Source organism: Cnephaeus nilssonii, assembly GCF_951640355.1.
Source record: "Cnephaeus nilssonii genome assembly, chromosome: 4".
In the NCBI taxonomy this organism is placed as follows: Eukaryota; Metazoa; Chordata; class Mammalia; order Chiroptera; family Vespertilionidae; genus Cnephaeus; species Cnephaeus nilssonii.
Window position 1 is genome coordinate 2,471,881 of NC_137075.1, and position 19,763 is coordinate 2,491,643.

Below are 19,763 nucleotides of genomic sequence, written 5' to 3' on the forward strand. Positions count from 1 at the left end.
GTGTTTTCTGCTTACTTATCTTCAAAATTACCAACTTGATATTCTGCATCATCTAATGTGTTCTTGATTCCCTGTTATGTATACTTCATTTCAGTTATTGTATTCTTCATTACTATTTAAAAAATATTTTTCTATCTCTTTGTGTAAGTTCTCAATGTGTTTGTTTATTCTCAAGTTTATTGAGCATCCTTATAACCAGTGTTTTGAACTCTGTATATGGGAGATGTTTGCTTCCATTTTTTCAGTTCTTTTTCTGAAGTTTTATTCTGTTCTTTCATTTGGGACATGTTTCTTTGTCTCCAAATTTTGGCTGCTTTTCTGTGTTTGTTTCTATGTATTATGTAGATATGCTACATCTTCCAGTTTTTTTAAAAAATAATCCTTTATTGTTAATTTTGTTAAATATGTCTCCTCCCCCCTCCCCCCCCCACACACATCTTCCAATCATGGCAGGGCGGCCTTATGTGGTAGTTGTCCTGTGGGGCCCAATGGCACAGTATCCCTGGTCACCTGAGCTGTGGGCTCCAGGGGTGTTCCTTATGCTGGTTGTGGTTGAGCATTTATTATTGTTGGCATGTCAGTGTGAGGGCTTGACCTTTAGGCTGACTAGCTGTGAGGACTGACTGTGTCTATATTGGAGGAGCTATTGTGTGGGGAGCTGACCCCACAGAAGCTCTGGTGTCTGCCAAGTCCACCTTTGGGTGTGCCATTTGTGGAGCTAATTGTGTGGTGCTCTGGTGTGATCTGAAGCAAAACACTGAATGTTTTGGTTCTAGGACCTCTTTTGAGGGGCTCCGGTGCAGGTCACTGCCTTGCCCAGACTGGTAGGGGCTAAAAAGTGATCTGCAGTTTGTAGCTTCCTGTGCTGGACTTTGAGGTACCTGGGAGAGGGTATGCTGTGAACCGAGACTGGCTGTTACTAGTGCCAGGCTTGGGGTTGCTTAGAAAGAGGTACAGGGCACGCCGAGGACAGCTGAAGATTGTTTTGGGTTTGTGTAACTTTGAGCAATTTTAGGAAAGGCCATATCATGAGCCTAGGCAGGCTGCTTGTGAGGAACAGTAGTGAAAGAGGTTGGGGTTGGTGCTCAGTAGGGTGGGACAGGGCCTCAGGGAATCACCATGGTGGGGTGAACAGTGTTAATCAGGTCGATGACATCAGATTTGGCACCCACCTAGCCTGCTGTCTGGGTGGAGGGAGAGCTCAGCAAAGGAACAATGTCTTCTGCTCGCCTAGCATTTCTTTCTGGGAGAGAGCTGCCCTGAAGCCAGACAATTCTTTTCCTCTCCGTATGTGTCTGGTGCTTTTGAGCTGCTTTCCCTTTGCTGGCACTTAGGGTGAGTGTTTGTGGGAGAGTGTGTTTATACGGAACCCTTTAAGAGGACACCTGCATCTACAGCAGATCTTTATCTTCCCTGGATGGAATCCCAACTGGTTTTCACAGCCAGCTATTGTGGGGATTCCTCCTCTGGCACCTGTGGTCCAGGCTGGTGTGGGACTAGAACCCCTCACTCCCAAGGGGGGACCTCTTGATATTTCTCCCAATTCTTAACTACCACTCCTGGGTGTGGGATCAGCCCATTCTGTTCTCTGCCCCTTCTACCAGTCTGGATGTGGCTTCTTTTTTATATCCTTAGTTATAGGATTTCTGTTCAACTAGGGGTTTTTCGAGGGGTGTTCTATAATTTTGTTGCAACTTTGATGTGGTCATGGAAGGAGGTGAGCACAACATTTATACCTATTCTACTATCTTGACCAGAAATCTCTTTAAAATAAAACATCATGTGTGGGAAGCAAGGCAGGTGTTCAGGCCACCAATTGGCAACCTCTGGATGAGAAGAGAAATGCTCAGGGAATTGGAGGGTGAGTAGGGTCAGTGTGGCCGAGGGAAGTATCTCTGGGAAAGAGAAGTTCTCAGAGTGCCCACTGGACTTCCCCGACCTGTCCCTCCACACCTTCATAACTGGGTCACCAGGGAACTTCTTCCCTTCCCCACCTCACCGAAGTCGACATAGCCATCACTACCTCCTTTAGAACTCCTCCTACAAGTAGTCTACTACTGGGCTGTGGGGAAAATTTTCCATCCTTACAGGGGTCTCCTGGGAGGGCCCTACCACTGGCCACAGTGAAACCTCATAAAAATCAGGGCCTCCAGGGCTCTTTCCATAGTTTCTTCTCCGCTGCTCCTCTAGTGACCTCCACCCTATACTGCCTTCTTAGGGGCAGAGTGCAGGAAAGGTAGAGTGACTTGGCAGGTGAGCTGACACCTGGAGACTGGGTTTCTGTGGTGCTTTTAAGAGGGCTGCAAGGAGGACGCCTTGCTGGGCAACAATATGTGAAACAGACCCCCTTGGGACAGGACGGGGAGCTGAGAGCCACAGGCAGGATGTGAGTGTGAGCGTTCCTGGCAGGGAGTCAATCTGAACAAGCACAGTGGACAGTGGGCCTGGGGTCACCCCCTTGATCTCCTTAGCTAGTATGGCTGGGGACAGGTACAGGGGGAGAGGCGGGTGGTGATGGTGGCTGGGTCTGTAGTCTCATTCAGGGCAGGCAGGTGGGCACAGTTAGGTCTCATCAGAATCTCAGCTAGCTTAACTGGAACAGGACAATGCAGCCCAGCGTCCTCACCCTCTCTGGGAAAAGAGAGGTCAAGTGAGAATGCACTACAGGGGAAATGTTTAACCTACTTGTAAGACACAATGACTTGCAAGGGCTTTAGCATATCTGTTTTACTTACCAATGTGCAATTATGTGCTGTTCTTGTCTGTTCATTACAGTGGATCCCCATTTATTGAGCTCTCTTAAATCCATTCTCTCAGCCTCAGACTAGACAGAAAACCCCACTCCTCCTCACACAGTCAAGAGGATGGAGTGGCTCTGAAGTTTCTTCCTGGTGCCATGGGACTCTCAAGTCCCTTATGCAGCACTCACATTTTTCCTGTCCTGCACCCTCTGTTTTAGCAAGGCCTCTCTATAATCCCTGTGTGGCCACCCCAGCATTTTTGGCCCATTTCCAGGTGCCTAAGTTCTACTCCTTCGCAAATGAATTCTATTTCAGTTCCCCCATCCTCCTAGAAGCCTTTTCTAGATACCAGCCCAAACTAAAGCCAGTTTGGGCCAGACCAGAAAGGGGTTGAGGGCAGCCTAGTCTTGCAGGCTCTGCCACAGATAGGAGAAGGGGGAAGGACACTGGACTTGGAGCTGTGTGGGTTGGTTGCCTAGTCAGTGCCCCAGACTCACAGGGAACTGGGGTGGGTTCTAGAAACCTGGGCTAATGCTCCCAGGGTCCCAAGTACTGAGTTGAGGAGGGCAGGCCTGAGCCCTGGTGAGTACTGCTCAGTTGGCCAAGGGTAAATGTGGGCTCTGGCAATGTCTGATAGGGATCCTAGGGCCTTGCAAGCTAGGCGTGTGGTAAGCAGAGTGAAGCCTAGAGTCAGGTCTTGTTTCTGCACAGGGGCTGTTTATGTGGGGCAGGGTACTCCACCTCGCTGAGTCTCTGTTTTCTCATGTGTAAAATGGTAACGGTCTCAGTTATTTGGAGGGCTGCTGTAAAGTAGGTAAGATAATTTATGTAAAGTGCCTAATGCATCAAATTGTACGTGTCCCAGAAACAGCAGCTCTTATGTAAGTCTAAATAATAAATAATAACAATTCCAAATCTCTAGCTCCACCAATTTCTGTGTGCAACTTTGAACAAATTCCTTATTAGCTCATCCGCTTCCTCACCTGTAAAATAAAGATTGTGGTTCATCCATTTATTCAATAATTACTGAACAACTTATTATGTGCTGGGCGCAACTAAATCTGTCATTTAGTGTTAGCTAAAAAACATGGCACAGTGCCTGCCATATACTAGGTGGTTAATAAATGTCATTTTCTTACACAAGTTCCAGCTGGATGATGAAAGATAGATGGAGGGTGGCAGGGGATGAGGTGAGGGAATTTAGGAGGGGTAGTGGTGGAGATCTGTGTCTGCCTTGAATTCCCGGCTCCCCCCGGCCCTTGTCCCTTCCATTGACAGGGTCTCACTTTGTCTCTAAGGGTGGGGGATGGTGCTGGGGCCTCCGAATAGTTTGTCCCCCTTTCTGCTCCGTGGTCCCATCAGACCTCTGTAGACTACATGGTCTGTCCCTTGCCTGTAAATGGAGACAATGAGGTCTCCTCATTCTCAGACATTGGAGACACTGCAATGTGCCCACCTCGTTAAAGTGGTGTCAGGCTGAGGACCTCCTCTCACTCCTCCCACTCACTCCCAGAGTGGTCTCCTTGTCAAGCCGGCCCCCTATCTTATGCTCCTGGCTTCTTTCCCAGGGACCACAGGCTGGACTCACCACCACCCCTGGCTTCTCAGCACTGAAGCCCCACACCCCTTTGTTTTGACTTTGCCCAGGTGCTGGGCCACACCAGACCAGACCCTCCCAGGGGAGTTGTGTGTATGTATGTGCACAAGCAACATGATACCTGGCACGTAGGAGGCCTGCAATAAAAGCTGATTGAATGAATGCTCCCTCTGTAAATGGGGCTCATTCATTCATTCATTCTGCAAACATTTATTTAATACATAATCCATTTGGTGCCAGACTCTGTGTCAAGAGCCGTCAATAGTAGCCAAGTTCTCCAAAGAATGAATGGCATTCACAGGTTTCCTGCTCCCAATACCCACATCCCACCAAAGGCCCATCTGGCTCTCAGACCCCAGCTCCTCCCACACCCCCAGAGACCAGGGCACTATCTCCACCAGGGATATGACTATAGCATATGTTTGAGTACCAAGTCACTGAGTTTGGGATCAATCCTGGTGCCATACCTATCCTGTGCCCTTAGGCAAGTTATTAACTTCCCAGAGCTTTAGGTTCCTCATCTGGAAAACAGATATAAATATAATCGCTTATCTCATATTTGCTGAGTGGAATAAATGCAGTAAAACCTATGCTTAGGACATGCCCACTGCATAGTAGGTGCTCAATGAACATGAGCTATTATGATTATGACCCCCCCACAGCACTGGTTGTCACAAGTCTGAATTCACAGTAGGTGGTCAGTAAAATAAGACTTCCTGTAAACAGGGAGATCTGATGGGACATTCTGGGTGAAGAAACCCCAGAGACTGGCAAAGAGATGGTGAAGAGCAGTGAGAGACTACCTGGAGGAGCAGGTAGGTCTGGAGGAAGTCCCCAGGACAGGGAGCTCACTACTCTGAAGCAGTGTATTTTGTGCTCACCAGCTCTGATAGTCACAGTTCTTTGCATAGGTGACCACATTCTGTCTTTCAAGTCATAAGAAAACCCCGGAGGCCCATGAGTGAGGCCCAGACTAGTTGTGGCATATATACAAGGGTAGCCAAGTACTTTTTGGGCCTTTGAAAACCTATGCCCACTTCAATACCTACTTTCCCCTCCTCCGGGACAGCCTCACACTACTGCCCCATTTGGAGCAAGTAGCCAGGTGTTGGGTGTTAGCCATGGCCACATGAAATCACACAGAGGGAGTGGGGTGGGGTCTCCCAGGAGAGGACAATGCCTTCCACAGGGCTCTCTCAGTTTCTTCCTGATGAAATGCGTGCTCTCTGCAGATGTCTTTTTTTTTTTTTTTTTTTTTACTGTTGTAAAGCTGTGAGACAAACAATCTTGCCACTGGAGAGCAAAAATGAGTCCCAAAGCTAGATGCGCCCATACCTGGGCAGGGCCTGCCCCTCTTCACTGTCAGGTAGGGCAGGACCCAGCCGGCCATCCTTCAGGGGAGCCCCTGGCATACATCCTTTGAGCCAGGGTCCTATCACTAATCAATACCACTGCCCAAGAGTTTTCCTGGGACTGAGGGAGGAGCTCAACCTCTTATTCTCAGGTCTGGGCAGGAGCAGCTACGCTGTGTTTCCACTCTGGAGGCTGCACCCTGGCTGGCCATTTAGGGCCCAAGGGGAGACCCCAACACTGCAGAGCACGCCTCCGAGGCCCGGCCTGTCTCATCCTGATAGCATCCCCGGCATCTGCCCCAAACTGGGGCTGGACAGTACCTCTTTGCCATGCTCTCCTGGGCGCCCAGGTGTGGGGCCAGAGGCCCTCCTGACAGTCCCCGGCAGGCTGTACCTGTGCTTTCATTGAGTGTGCGTCAGGGAGGCCCTGAGCAGTGACATCACTACTTCCTCCCTGCTCTGAGCTATTGGAGACCATCAAGCTGTGGCCCAGTTGAAGGCAGTGGCTTCTTTCCCAGCCCCTCAGGGATCCCAGCCCGGGAAACACTGGAATCTGATTGGGGTGCCACTGACCACAACACATATCCAGTGACTTGGCGTTTACCACGTCCCCATCTTGTGAAGCCCCACAGCAGTTGGTGAGGTAGATGAACATTATCAGAACCCTTTCATAGATGAGGTAGATAGGCTCAGAGAGGCAAATGGACTTTCCCAGGATCACACAGCTACTAGAGAGCAGAGCCAGATACAGCGGAAGCCATGTGCTCAGGGGGAGGGGGGCGGAGGGGCACAGGCTCTGTGGCCTTGGGCCAGTTACTTCTCTGAATCTCACTCTTCTCGTTTGAAAAATGGAAATAGCAATAGTTCCTGTCTTGTCAGGCTACTGTGAAAATTAAATTAGATTATGCTATACAATATATTTAGCACAGTAGCAACATGGAGATCTGCTCAGTAAATGTGGCAATGGTTGGGATTATTAGCCCAATGATATTCAGATGCTGTCTCTGTATGGACCACGCCCCAGATGAAGCCTTGGTACCTCTAGGCTCCCATATGTCTCTGTTGGTGTCATTCATGACCTGCCAAAGTGAACTCAGGGTCCCGGTGTGGAGGAGCAGCAGTAGAGTGGGGGCATTAGATTCCTTCCTGGGGCTGCCTGCCTGCTGACAGGAAGGAGCCATGAGTGAGTCATGGGGTCAGGGGCCTATCTCTGGCCCATGGTGGCTGCTGCCTCTTTTCTCACATGGATCTCAGCAGCACTCAGGGCCTCACTGGGGCTTTGCCATGAGTCTTTGATCTCTAGAGGACAAGGCTGAGCATGGAGCCACCCACTCAGTGATGCCACTCAGTCTCCTCCACATCATACTATTAGCCCTGGCTTTGGACACTGCTCCTTGAGAGCATGCCTCCTGCAGATGAATCCCTCCAGGACATGGTCCAGGCCAGCAGCCTGACATTTGGACACCCCCTTCAGGAGGACTGCAATGGGAAGGAAGGGAGGAAGGTTCTAGAAACACTTCCTGGAACCTAGTAGGGAAGTAGGCATCTCTGTGCCTAAGATGAGCTCTGAGAAAGCTTTGGGGCCTGTGGGGCTGGATCCTCAGCATTTTAAAATTTTATTATGACTGTGTTTGTTTAAATATATATGTATATATATGTATATATATATATATTTATAACTCTATGTACCTCCCCCACCCAACCCCAGTCCCCTCCGGCCCCTAATTCTTCCCTTTGGCTTTCTGTCTGGAGGCTGTGTAGGGCAGCACTGTCTGTGTGCTCTTGTCTGACACCGTTTGGGTGCTGCTGTTCCTCATGATCCTTCGCGTCTGCTCGGGGGCCAAGGTGGGGCCTGAGCATCGGCCAGTCAGTGTAGAGCGCCTTGGCTTGTTGGGGGCCAGGGAGGGCTTGAGGGGGCTCACATGGGCCTCTGTATTGAGAGGCTCTGGTGACAGGCCCACCTCCTCCTCTGCCGCTGCCTCCTCACCATCCCCCTCTTCATCATCACAGCACAGAGCATGGTAGAGCACTTTGTCGCTGAAGCGCACCCTCTCCCGCGTGCCTGGGGTCCGCTGGGGCAGCTGCCCCTTGAGAGGGCCGGTGCTGAAGGCCTCCTCACTGGAGGAGTCTGGGGTCTCCACCCGTGGCCCATTAGGAATGGGCATGCCACCGTTCATGAGCCGGTAGTCTGAACCAGCCCCTGCTCGTGCTGGCTCGGGGGCATCCATGGAATCTGAAGGGGTAGAGACATCCAGGAAGGAGCAGAACTCCCAGCTGTCTGAGAGGATGTCAGCGGTCGTGAAGTCCAGATGGCCCAGGTCAAAGGGGCCGACACCGGCCCTGTCGCTGCTGGAGGTGCTGCTCACAGTGGCGGTGGTCCAGTCGTCTGGCTCCAGTTCAAAATCGAAGTCGGAGGTTAACTTATCTATCTGGCTCACCACCTGTCCAGGGAAGGGCAGAAGCATTAGAGCGGCCAGGCCAGACCTGACATCACCTGGGTGTGAGCATGTGCCCCCTCCGTGACATCCCCCCTGATGATGTCCCTACAGGATGGCGACTGGACTTGAGGCCACAGGCTTGTTTGCTCTGTGAAGCGCCCAAACTGGACCAGGGTGAACAGAGCTTGTTTTTCATTCCTCAGTCTCTTGGGTGGAGGACTGTACTCCATCCATTCACATAGCCCTCTCCCCATAGCCAGCTGCTGTTCTGAGGGGAAGGTGGAGGGGGTTATAGGCTCTGGTGCTCAGAGCTTGATCTTCCCATGACTGAAAGGGGCTATTTAAAGACGGTGGTTAATAGATGAAAGGATTAGTGTAGTAAAGGCTAAAGGGGGCCAAGTATATAGTGATGGAAGGTGATTGACTTTGGGTGGGGGGCACACAATGCAATGTACAGATCATGTATCTTAGAATGTACATTTGAAACCTATGATCCTATTGACCAGTATCACCCCAATAAATTTAATCAGAAAATGAAATAAAAAATAAAGAGGGCTGAGAGACTCCAGCCAACCCACTTAGTGGAGAGGTGGAAAATGATATGGGGTGACCATGAGGAAGCATTCTGGGCCAGCCTGTGCAGCTGGTCAGTGCTGTCCCTCAAGGGTCTCCATCACTCCACCCCCGCCCCCAGAGCCTTCTGCCTCCTTCCTCTCCCTGGCCTCTGATGATTGGAGATCAATCCCGGCTTGTTGGGGAATGAATACAACAAGCATTATTTGGTAAGCAATAAAAAACCCATCCATTCTGGGCCCAGAGGTGCCTGTTAAATGCACTTGGGATGGGAGGGGAGACAATTCAGCTGCAACCCATCCACTCTACAGACTAAAGCTCTGACTCCATGCAGGCAGCCCTGCCTCCGGACATCCCCTGACCTTGGCCACTGTCAGCACATGAGTCAGGAATGAAGATGATAGGGAAAGGAGAACCAAGAGGAGGAGGGAGTCTTCAGGCCCAAAACACAAATAGCAAAACATCAAAAGCAAAGTGGAGGAACCAAGAGACCCAGAGACAAAGGCATGTGCAGTGAGTCACCAAGCCCAGGGCCCCTTCCCGTATTCTTACCTGGAGTCAGATCAGCCAGTTAATTGATTACCTAATCAACAAAACTTTACTGAGGACCACAGCTGTCCAGGGATGTGCTAGGTATTTGGTGAGGAGTGGGGGTGAGGAATGCCCCACAGCAAAAGAAGAAAGCAAAGACAAAACTGAGGGGTCAAGAGGAGTCTGGGTCACTGGGATGTCTGCTTGGTTAGGGGGTCAGAGACCCCACGCAGGTGACCTGGTCAGTTAATTTCCCACTTAGGTCTCAGTTTCTCAATCTGTAAATGGGGAGTTGGGTGAACTGGTTGATCTCCAAGGTTCCTTTCATCACTGTGATCCTAGGGAAGGGTTCTGTGGGGCATTGGTGATAAAAGTGATATTATCTCCCATCTCTGAGCACCTACTTATGTGTCAGACTTTCCACCCATGAGATCACATCTTCTGAGATCATAGATAATGGGCCGAGGCACCAGTCACTGGGGAAGCTGAGATTACTGCCTTCGCCACACCCCTGCAAGACTGCACACTGCTCCAAGTGCTACTGTGATTTCTGGGCTTGAGTAGGCAATGGGCACAGGGCTCCACCCTCCAATCTGGCCACCTCTTCTTATGTCTCTCACTCCAATGACTCCCCCTACCACAGAGAAGGTCACATCCCCCAGAAGTCCTTGCTCAACCCAATCCACACCTGAGGGATGGTAAGGACCCTGGCCTCAAACTGGAATGAGTATCAGCCCACTCTCCAGAGTTTCTGATTTTGCAGGTTCTGGGTAAGGTTTGAGAAGGTACAGATCTAACAGGCTTCCCTGTGCTGCTGCTGTTGGTCTGAGGACAAACTTTGAGAACCACTGACTGAGGTACCTGATACTTAAACTGATGAAGAAATAGCACCTCAGGGCATTGCTGGCTTCAGGAGTGGCCTGTACCTCTGGGCAGCCACACCCTCCAATTAGACTCCCCAGAGCAAGCCAGCTGCTGATAGTCTGCTGCTGCATAAGAGAAGGCAACACTAGCAGGAATCTGGAGTTAAATTTCCTGGCTGTTATGGCACAGATTTGGCTGAGGCTAGGCCAGGCCCAGAAGCTAACATCCTGTGAGGAAGATCCAGGGAGCACAGGGCAGGATTTCTGAAGCCTTCAGGCCTGAACATACTCCCCCATCCAAGAGACCCTTCTCAGGTGGCCTTCATATTCAGGCCCTTCCTCTCCTCCCTTAGAACGCCCTCTCTGGTTCCACCCTGGGGGTGTGGAGGGAAGTCTCATTTTCCTCCCCTATAAAGTGGGATGATGCTCTTCGACTCACCCAGTTGGTGGGGATTTAACAGATATGAATGTGCATTAAACTGCAGAGTCAGCACATATAAACATCTAAGAACCTGGGCTCTGGAGCCACACCTAGGTCCAACCCTGGCATCACAACTTACTAGCTTTATGACCTTAGCCAGGTTGCTCAATGTCTCTGTGCGTAAGTATCCTCAGCCAAGGAGAATCCTAATAGTACCTACGTGTTAGGCTGTTGTGATGATTTAATAACTTAATGCACAGAAAGCATGTAAAACAATATATCCACCATGGACATTGAGAGCCAACACGTAACCAGGTACCGGCCCCAAGAGTTGATGGAAGCCAGTTCTTCACCAAAGGAATGACACTCTGATGGGGATGTTTCCGTGCCTGTGGCAGAATGATGGGACATGTTGGGCCTTTCAAACGTCAACACATGGGTGGCACCTATGTTCAGTGAAGTAGGGCTGTTTCCAGATGGAAACAGAAGAGGTTCTAAAAGCCAAATGGTTGAGGCTCACAGGAAAATCTGGCTCAGTTCATTAGGTGGTGTAGGTCAAACATACTTGATAAATGACCTAAGTAAGGATCAGAAAGGGAAGTGAGATGCCCAGGGTACCCAGATTGTATACAGAGCCTGGTCAGTCCATAACCCTACCTGTCCTTGATGCCTCTCATTTCACGGGGCCAATGGGAGGGCAGGTGTGGGGCAGGCGCTATGCTACCCGCCTCTCTGGATATCTTGAAATCTGTAATTTCTGCCTGAGATTTAATAACCATTTTGCCTGCATGTAACTTGAGACTGTCTTAGAGTACAGGCAAAATAATTATACACACAGAATAAAAGAGGGGAGAGGGGGAATGGAGAGAGAAACGAAACCATAAAAATCACAGAATCCTACAACCTCAAAGCCAGAAGGGACTGGAGACACTGCTGAGTCCCCTTCTTGCTGAGTTTACTGATAGGGAACTGAGGCCCAGAGGCTATAATGAGCTGACCTGAGACCAGAAGTCAGGAGTCCTGACTCCTGGGCCTGATCTTTTAAGAACATGAATCACCTGCTCAAGGGGAGGCAAGAGGGAACACTTGAGAGAAGGGCAGGGCTGAGGGCTGAGACAGAATCCCCCGGGGGGCCCAGGTCCTGACTCAGCCTCTGTCCTGGTCACAGCTTTAGCTCCTCTCACCTGAACAACTGCATCCACACTCATCTAGTGCATCCAGGGAACTTTCCAAAAAGCCAACAGGACCACGGCACCCCTCCACTTCCAGCACTCCTGTGCTCCCCAAACTCATGGACCTCCAACACCGCCCACACCAAGCCTGCCTCCTCACCACACCTGCACACACACACCCCGAGCTCACCTCTGCCTCTGGGCCTCACCGAATGCCTCACACCTTTCTAACTCATTCTATCTCACTTCCTGTGGAAGTCCTCCTTGATCCCCAGTTGAGGACAGGTTTCCTATGAAAGGCTCCCAAAGCACCTCATACCTTCCCTTAAAACATTATCTAGTATTTATAACTGCCACAATGTTTTGAGCATATAGGTTACAATGTGGCTGATACCTTCTCCTCACAAGGAGTGGGCCTGGAAGTGCACCTCCACCATGCACCCCCAGTTTGGTAGCGATTGGTACTCTACAGTGCAGCCATTGAATGAATAGATGAGTTGAGACATCTTAATAAAAATTGCTGGGGGGGGGGTTCTTTTCTGAGAAAATGCTCCATGGTCCTGGACACCACAATATTGCCTGCCCCAGCCCTAGCTGCCTCTCCAAGAAAAGCATGGATGTGCTCCATCAAACCCTAGAGTGAGGTCCGAGGACTGGGGAGTCTACAACCTCTCTCTCCTGTCCTCCCCCTCACCTCTGGCCCCTCACTTTTCTTGACAAGTTGCTACCTCCTTCCCTCCCGCCTAGCTCCCTGGGCAGCTGGTTATATAACTAGGGATTCTGCAATATTTATGACCACTGATTACTTTTTAATTCTGTGATTACGTTATTTATCTTCCTGGGGGCTGTGGCATTGGGGAGGGGGAGAGAGGTGACTGTGATTCTTGACTCTCATCATGCAATTTGGCCTAATTGGCCCTGGAGCTTCGTGAATCTGTCTGGAGGAGGAGGATGCAAAGGGAAAAGGGAGGCGAAAAAAAAAAAAAAAAAGAAGAAGAAGAAAAAATCCGCACAATTCTTGCTGAGCTGTGGGTGATGGAGCTGACCCACTTTGGCACCGCTCTGTGATCCCCAGCCTCTCCTGCTCCAGCTGCTTCCTGGCTGGGCCACGTTATCTCCTGCTGTGTGTCCCATGGCTCTCCTGGCTACCTCATATACAGCACCTTGCCGATGGGATAGCACAATTGCATGCGCCTGATCCCCAAGAAAATCAGGTGGGGGTCTTCATTGCCACTCCAGGCTGCAAAAGGGTTTTGCCCACCCTCCATCCTCTGGAGGTGTTCAGACCAAGGTGGGCAACTGTGCCCTTAAGTTATATCCTACCCAATCGCCAGTGATGATGTGAGGGATACTAGGGATCAACACAGGAACATTTTGAGTTCCATGCTGAGTGACATCTTGAGGAAGGGGTAACCAAGGAGGAGGCCAAGTACCTACTCAAGGTAAGCTCAACATCTGGGGGCCAAGAATAAGGTCCTATACCGCTGCCCTTGTGGGCTCCCAATTAGTAGGGAACAGGGAGCACAGTGGGGAGGCAGATTCCCACCGAGAAACACAATGAGATTCCTGGAGTGTATGTGGGATTCTCAGAGGACAAAATCAAACTCTGTACTGTGGCCTGCATGCCTGTGTGCCCTGGCCTCCTGCTCTCCTCCCCCTAGTTCCCTCGGCTCCAGCTGCATCAGCTTCCTTGCTGATCCTGACCATGCCGAGGACACTTCCCCCTGCTAGGAGGCTCATTTCCAGGAGTCCATTTGACTTGTATGTATCCTCACTTCCTTTGGGTCTTGGTTCAAACGCCATGTCTTTGGAGACCTGCTTCCCAACCCCATCACCAACCCCTTTCCTCCGCCAGAAGAGGGTAGGACTGCCTGCTGCAGGGCCCTGGGCCTGACCTCCCTGATCATGGCTAAGATGCCAATGTGACTCCAAAAGAACAAGGGCTTACACAGAGCTGAGGAGCAGACTAGTGCTAGAACAGTTTGTCAATAATATCTAACAGATATGGAGCTAGTTTTGTGCCCATCACCGTGTGAAGTACATTGTATATAATATCACACTTAATCTTCACAACCACTGTAGAGCTGGTGAGGATGAGGAGGCATACTATTCTGTATCCTCATTTTAGAGATGCAAAACAAAAGCACAGAGAGGTAAAGTAACTTTCCTAAGTTCACACAGCTAGGAAGGCGGTGAAGATCATATGTGAACCAGAGACATCTGGCTGCAAAGCCCAAGCTCAGCCCCTAGGCCAGTGATGGGCAACCTTTTGAGCTTGGTGTGTCAAACTTCGCCAAAAAACTGAGCATAACTTGGATAGTGTGTTACTTTGAGGAAAAAAGATTATTTTGCAAATGTTTCATCCTCGGCATGCGGCCGCCTCAGCGGCCGCGTGTCATCAGAAATGGCTACGCGTGTCAGTGCTGACACGCGTGTCATAGGTTCGCCATCACTGGTCTAGGCTGTGCTGCTTCTCCAAATTATGATCCACAGAAATCTGAGGAGCTTAGAGAGCCTGCTGGGATTGGCCTGGCACCTGGAGTACTGGGGACCTAGAAGAAATGAAGGCTAGCTAATTATTGACTCACATCCTCTGCAGCACAATTTTTGCTTTCAAGACACTTTTACATTCCTCACCTCACTTAGTCCATAAAAATATTTTCCCCAATCGTGGGACAGAACTTGCCCCCTATCCCTTGGGGAGAGCCAGGAGTTTGGGAGAACAGGAGAGGTATGGGAGAGGGAACGCCAAATCCTTCAGGGGTGTGAGTAGGTGTTGGTCCCCCAATACATCCTTGTAAGCTCACTCTGAGGTATGATTATCATCATTCCCATTTCAGAGATGAGCAGACTGAGGCTCGGGGGCCTGGGGAGCAGTGCTTTAGTGCTTCTCATCTTTCTATGATGCTCAAGAGGATGAGGAGGCTCTGCTATGATCCATGGCATGTGGGGAAGGGAGCAGCAGATGGAGGAAGAGGATAGCAGAGGGGACACAGCTAAGCCCTTCCTCTCTGCTGGCCTTCCTCCCTTACCAAGCACCCTGTGCTGCCCTCTGGCAGTCTTGTATGTAAATCCTGGCTTCACATCTAAGTGCTTCACCCTCCTGAGAACAGAATTCAGTTGGTGAAGTCTGTGCTGGTGCTGCCCATCACCTCATCTCTAGACCTGCCTAGGGGATGGGGAAGCTCTGAGACCTGCCCCCTTCCCAGCTGGGTGCCATTGGCAGCGGGCAGGTGGTGGCATACGGGGTAGATTCTGGTTGCCATAGCAACCTGCCAGAGTCTTGGGTGGAGGCACATGGCCTATAGTGGGTATGGGAGGAGGGAACTCATCTTTCTCTGTCCTGGCTCAGGCCTCTGGGTTGCACAGTCCGTGAACCTGAAGCTCTGCTGTTCAGGACATGGGAATGGGTGAGTGTGTGTGCTGAGAAGAGAGGGAGAGGATATCTCAAAGATCTACAAGTAAATCCTAGTGCTTCTGATCTTCCTGCCTCACTCCCTAAAGGGCACCCCCTCAGAGTATCACAGCATGAGCATAAGGTCTCATGTCTAGAAGGTCCCTAACAAAATGGAAAGAGGTTGCTCATTAGCCCACCTGTTGAAGCCCCAGAGCAGGAATCAGGACCTGAGTTCTACTGAGTACCCCTGGTAGGCTCTGTGACCTTCAACAAGCCCCTATCCCTCTCTGGGCCTCAGTTTCTTCAACAGTAAATGAATAGGCTGGTCTGGATGACCTGTGTGAGGCCTTCAAGCTCTGGTTGGCTGTTGGGAGTGGGGGTGGGGTGGGGAGAGCAGATGCCTGCAAGACGCTCAGCTGGTCAGTGGGAGCATGCTCTGTACTATATCAAAACTGACCCCAGGCTTAGAGTCCGTCCCGGTTCTTTCCGGGGAGGCCTGCTGGGCCATAGGCCCCATGCCCCTGCTCAAGACGGAGACGCTGGACAGTTCCCATGACTGATGGAACCACAGAACATCTGAAATAGATGGAGGGTGGGGAGGCATGAAGTGGGGATGGTAGTCCTTCGGGCCAATGAGGAGTTACTCATAGGCATTGACCACTAAATGGCATTCCCCAGAGATGTTCAGCCCACACCCTGGCCAGGCCAGTTCATGGGCAGACGCACCACACCTCTCTGCCTGTAGCAACAGCCATTCCTGTCTCCTGAGGAAGGACTTCATGGCAGGCTCCATGAGGCTGACTCTGGGCAGAGTGGCTGCCTGCCCAACCTTAGTTCCTGGACCAAATCTCTACTTTGAAGATTAAAACATCCCCTGCTCCTTGACTCTTGGGCCAGGCTAGAAGACCACCTTGCCAGTCTGGAGTTGGTATCCACCATCACCCCCTCTCCTCAATCTTCCTAGAGCCCCCATCTCCCTGCACATCTGGCTGGGAGAGTCTGAACCCATAACTCCAATTCAATCACTCTCCCTGCCATCTCTGCAGGGGCCCTGGTTACAAGGAGTTGGAATTTGCCTAAAGCCCACCTGGCTGGCATAATGGTGGGAAAATTCAGGCCAGTGGCTCAGAACCCTGGTCATCATGCATTTGGGCTCAAACACAGCCCAGGGGGCAGGGCTGAGGACACGTGTACTTCATTACCTGAGCAATGTGGGGAGCGGTAATTAAATCGGGCTCCACTTAGAGGGATACACATCCTAGGCTCTCTGGGTGACTTTTCAATCTTGGCCAAAAATGTTCAGAACTACGGGATGGGGATACATCCCTTTAGAGTAGATTCCTGCCCCTGCCAATGTACATAGGAACTCTTGATACCCACTAGCAGCTCCCGAGACTCATTCCTACCTCAGGGCAGGGAGGACCTAATTTTTTCAGGATCAAGTGTTCTGTAATATCTGGGGAATGCTCCAAGCAGTGGGGACTGCCTCATTAAACCATCTACACTCTCCCAGGGACCCTTGTGACCAGCAGATGGTGGGGTCAAAGGTCAAAGCTTAGGCTCCAGAAGAGATTATTGTGGAACTCAGTCCTTATTGGCTATCTTGGCAGACGAGTCATAACCACAGAGCCATGGGCCCATTACGTGCTGTCCAAATGCTCTCTGCAACACTGAGACCCCCCACTCCCCTGGGCTGTTGTGAAATTTTTAGCAGAGCAGTCTTGGAGAAAGGAGAACAAGATGGAGGTACCCAGCGGAGTGGCACACACACACCCACACACACACACACACACACACACACAGACATATATGCCAGAGTATGTTTTTGTGCCAGGCCCAGGAAAACTGGTTTAGGGTCCGTCTGGCCCCTCACTCACCTCCCTGAGCTCCTTGGCCACCTCCTTAAGCTCCCGTAGGATGCCCTCCAGCTGCCCGATAACCATCTTCATGCGCTGTCGAATCCGCTCACGTTCACCGCCACTGCTGGGGTCGTCACTGGGCTGCCCGAGGTCCGGGGTGCCCCGGATGTTCATCCTTCACCACGTGGCTGCAGGCCTGCCCATACTCCCTCCAGCCAGGCACACACTGCGTCTGCCTCCACAGAGCCCCCCTCAGCCAGGCACAGCTCCACATCTTAACGGCCCCCCAGCCTACGCTGGCCCTGGGTGGCCCTCACCCAGCCCCTGACTCCTGCCACCCCGCTTCCTTTGCCTCTGGATGGGGAATGGGACACCCAGAAGGAGACAGAATCTGACACAAGGGGCCAAGATGAGGACACAGAAGGGCAGGGGGAGGGGTCTTGGGTCTCAGGAGGCCTTCAGGACTTGAAGTGCCTATAGGTATGCTGGGCTGATGTCTGGCTGAGTCTGGACACAGAGGCAGGGGGATGACTCTGCAGGGACTACGGGTAAGAGATGCCCTTGGGACTGGGGAAGGCAGCACAATCCCCTCACGGTTCCCGGGCAGTTGCAAAGGCAGAGGTCTCTGGTTGCAAGTGACACCTGCAGAAGGACTGTGGCTGGGGTCTTCCAGATGCGGAGGGGGCTCCAGATGTGGACAGCTCTGGGAAGGGAGCTGGACTGGAGGAGGGCAGCCCCCTGCAGAGAGAGCAAGCCTGGCATCAGCCCTCCCCGGCTGCAGCATCAGCCAGCAACGCTGCTGCCTCCATACTCTCCACCGCCCGGCACCCTTCCTCGCTGGGGATTTGTTTTTCTTTGTGGGGAGGGGTGGTGGAGGCAGATGGTCTACAGCACAGCCCCTCTTTGGGAAGAAAAGGAGGGAGCCCCTGCTTTTGAGGCAGAAGTCCTCAGCCTGTGATGGGTCCCCCCAAACACCCCTCCCCAGCCAGGCCTTGCGCTGGAGGCTCACCAGAGGGTCTCCCGTCTCTGTCCTCCCTCGCAGTGCCCCCAGGGTGCCCTCGCTCCCAGCAGACCCTCCCTTTCCCAGCCCAGCCTTCCCTCAGAACCCGGACTCACCGAGGGTGGGGGCACCGGCCTGCCTTCCGAGTAGCGCGGGGGCCAAGCCCCAAGATGAGGTTGGGGGGCCCCCCAGGCTCCCTAGGGCGGGCTTCTCTCTCTGGACCCTTCAGCCCCGGGCCTCAGGGAGGTCCTCAGAGCCGCCCCGGGAGACATATGGGCGGTGGGAGGGGCGGGGCTTCTGCGCTCCCTGCCGGGGGGCAGGACAAATGTCCCCAAACCCCGCCAGGCGCCGGGGGGGAGCGGGGGAGGAGGGTCTGGTGGGTCCGGGCTCTCAGGCCACAGGTGACCCGGGCGCGGGGCGTCCCGGTGCGTGAGCCAGAGTAGCGGGGGTCGGAGGGCGCCGGGATCCGCTCAGCCCGCGCCCGGCACCCCCCGGGCTCGGCACGGCCCAGTCCGGAACGGGGGGCGCGGGCACCTCTGGGCGCCCCGGGCGCCCTCCGCCCGGACCCCGGATGTCCCGAGAGGCCGCGAGGGTCGGAGCAGCCCAGCCCCGCGCTCGGCCGGCGGCCGGGAAAGGCGGGCAGGCGGCGTCGGCCGCGGGACTGGCCCCGCTGGCCCCGGCCGGGGGCGCGCAGGCGAGGGGCGGCGGGGAGCAGGCGCGGCGGCCCAGCCGGCCGGGAGCACCGGGGGCGCAGCCCGTGCCCGGCGGCCGCCTCCCGCCGGCTCCCGGCCCGCTCGCCGCCTCGCCAGCCCCCGGCGCCGGGCCGCGGTCCGAGGGGCACCGGGCGCCGCCTGGGGCTGGGCCTCCCTCCGCGGCCGCGCCCCGACCCGCCGGCCGGACTCCGCGGCCTGGGCCGCTCCTCGAGGGTCGTCTCGCGCCTCCGGCGCCCGCCCTCCCGCCCCCACCGCTGGCCGCCCGGCGGGCGCTGCTCCCTCCGAGACCCGGGCTCCGCGGCTGTGCGCGCCCGGCGCCGGCAGGAAGGGCCGCCCCGCGCGGGGAGGGAGCTTTTAAAGCGACACACACGCCTCCCGAGCCGAGCCGAGCGCAGAGCGGGGTCCTCGCCGCCCGGGACCGGAGAGGTCCGGCGCTGGCGGGGCTGGAGCGCACTGGCCCGGCTGGATCCGCTGACCGCGGGGCCCGGAGGGACGGCAGGCTGCGGACTTGGCTCTTCCTCACCTGTCCAGACACCCCATTGCCCTTCCCCTACCGCCCTGCACCCCTCGCTTCCCCTTTGGCTAAGTTTCCCGCATCCAGACCCTTTCCTTCTATCACACCTCAAACCACCCCAGGCATTGCCTCACATCAGATTAATTTAGGAAACAAAACATGGGCAGCTTTTACTGAGCACCTACGGTGAGCCAAGCTCTGGCTGGAGGGCTGGGAATTGGAGGCTCCGCAGATGACAGGTAAGTCTAACGGTTAGACACTCAACATTTATTCAGCACCTCTGTGCACCATACCCCATATGCTAGATTCTGGGGTACAGGAAGGAAAAAGCAACGTTTTCGGAAGCTCACAGCTCCTGGGGAAACACTCCGGAGTAAACTGAAGGGTGGTAAACACAGGACAAAAGCAAGTTCTAGAAGCAATTGGTGAGTGGCGGGGAGAGCTGGGAAGGCCCAGGCTGGCAGCCTCTCCTGCGAGGCCACCCTGAGCTGTAGGAGCTGGCCGGTGGCAGTCACCGGGAGGCAGGCGGGGCTGGGGCTGACATTCCAGGCAGCAACGGGGAGGAACAGCAGGGCTCAGATGCAGAAGTGAG

The 19,763-nt window shown here is 53.3% G+C and overlaps 1 protein-coding gene across 1 annotated transcript; it reads right to left on the bottom strand.

Moving 5' to 3' along the window:
• Positions 1-3,835: 3,835 nt before the first annotated feature.
• On the bottom strand, positions 3,836-18,638 carry INSYN1 (inhibitory synaptic factor 1). The gene is made up of 3 exons (XM_079768247.1): positions 18,061-18,638; positions 16,963-17,682; positions 3,836-8,131 (listed from the first exon to the last, which is right to left on the bottom strand). The coding sequence occupies exons 2-3, from the start codon at positions 17,116-17,118 to the stop codon at positions 7,412-7,414; spliced, it is 876 nt and encodes a 291-aa protein (XP_079624373.1). The 5' UTR covers positions 17,119-17,682; positions 18,061-18,638; the 3' UTR covers positions 3,836-7,411.
• Positions 18,639-19,763: the final 1,125 nt, after the last annotated feature.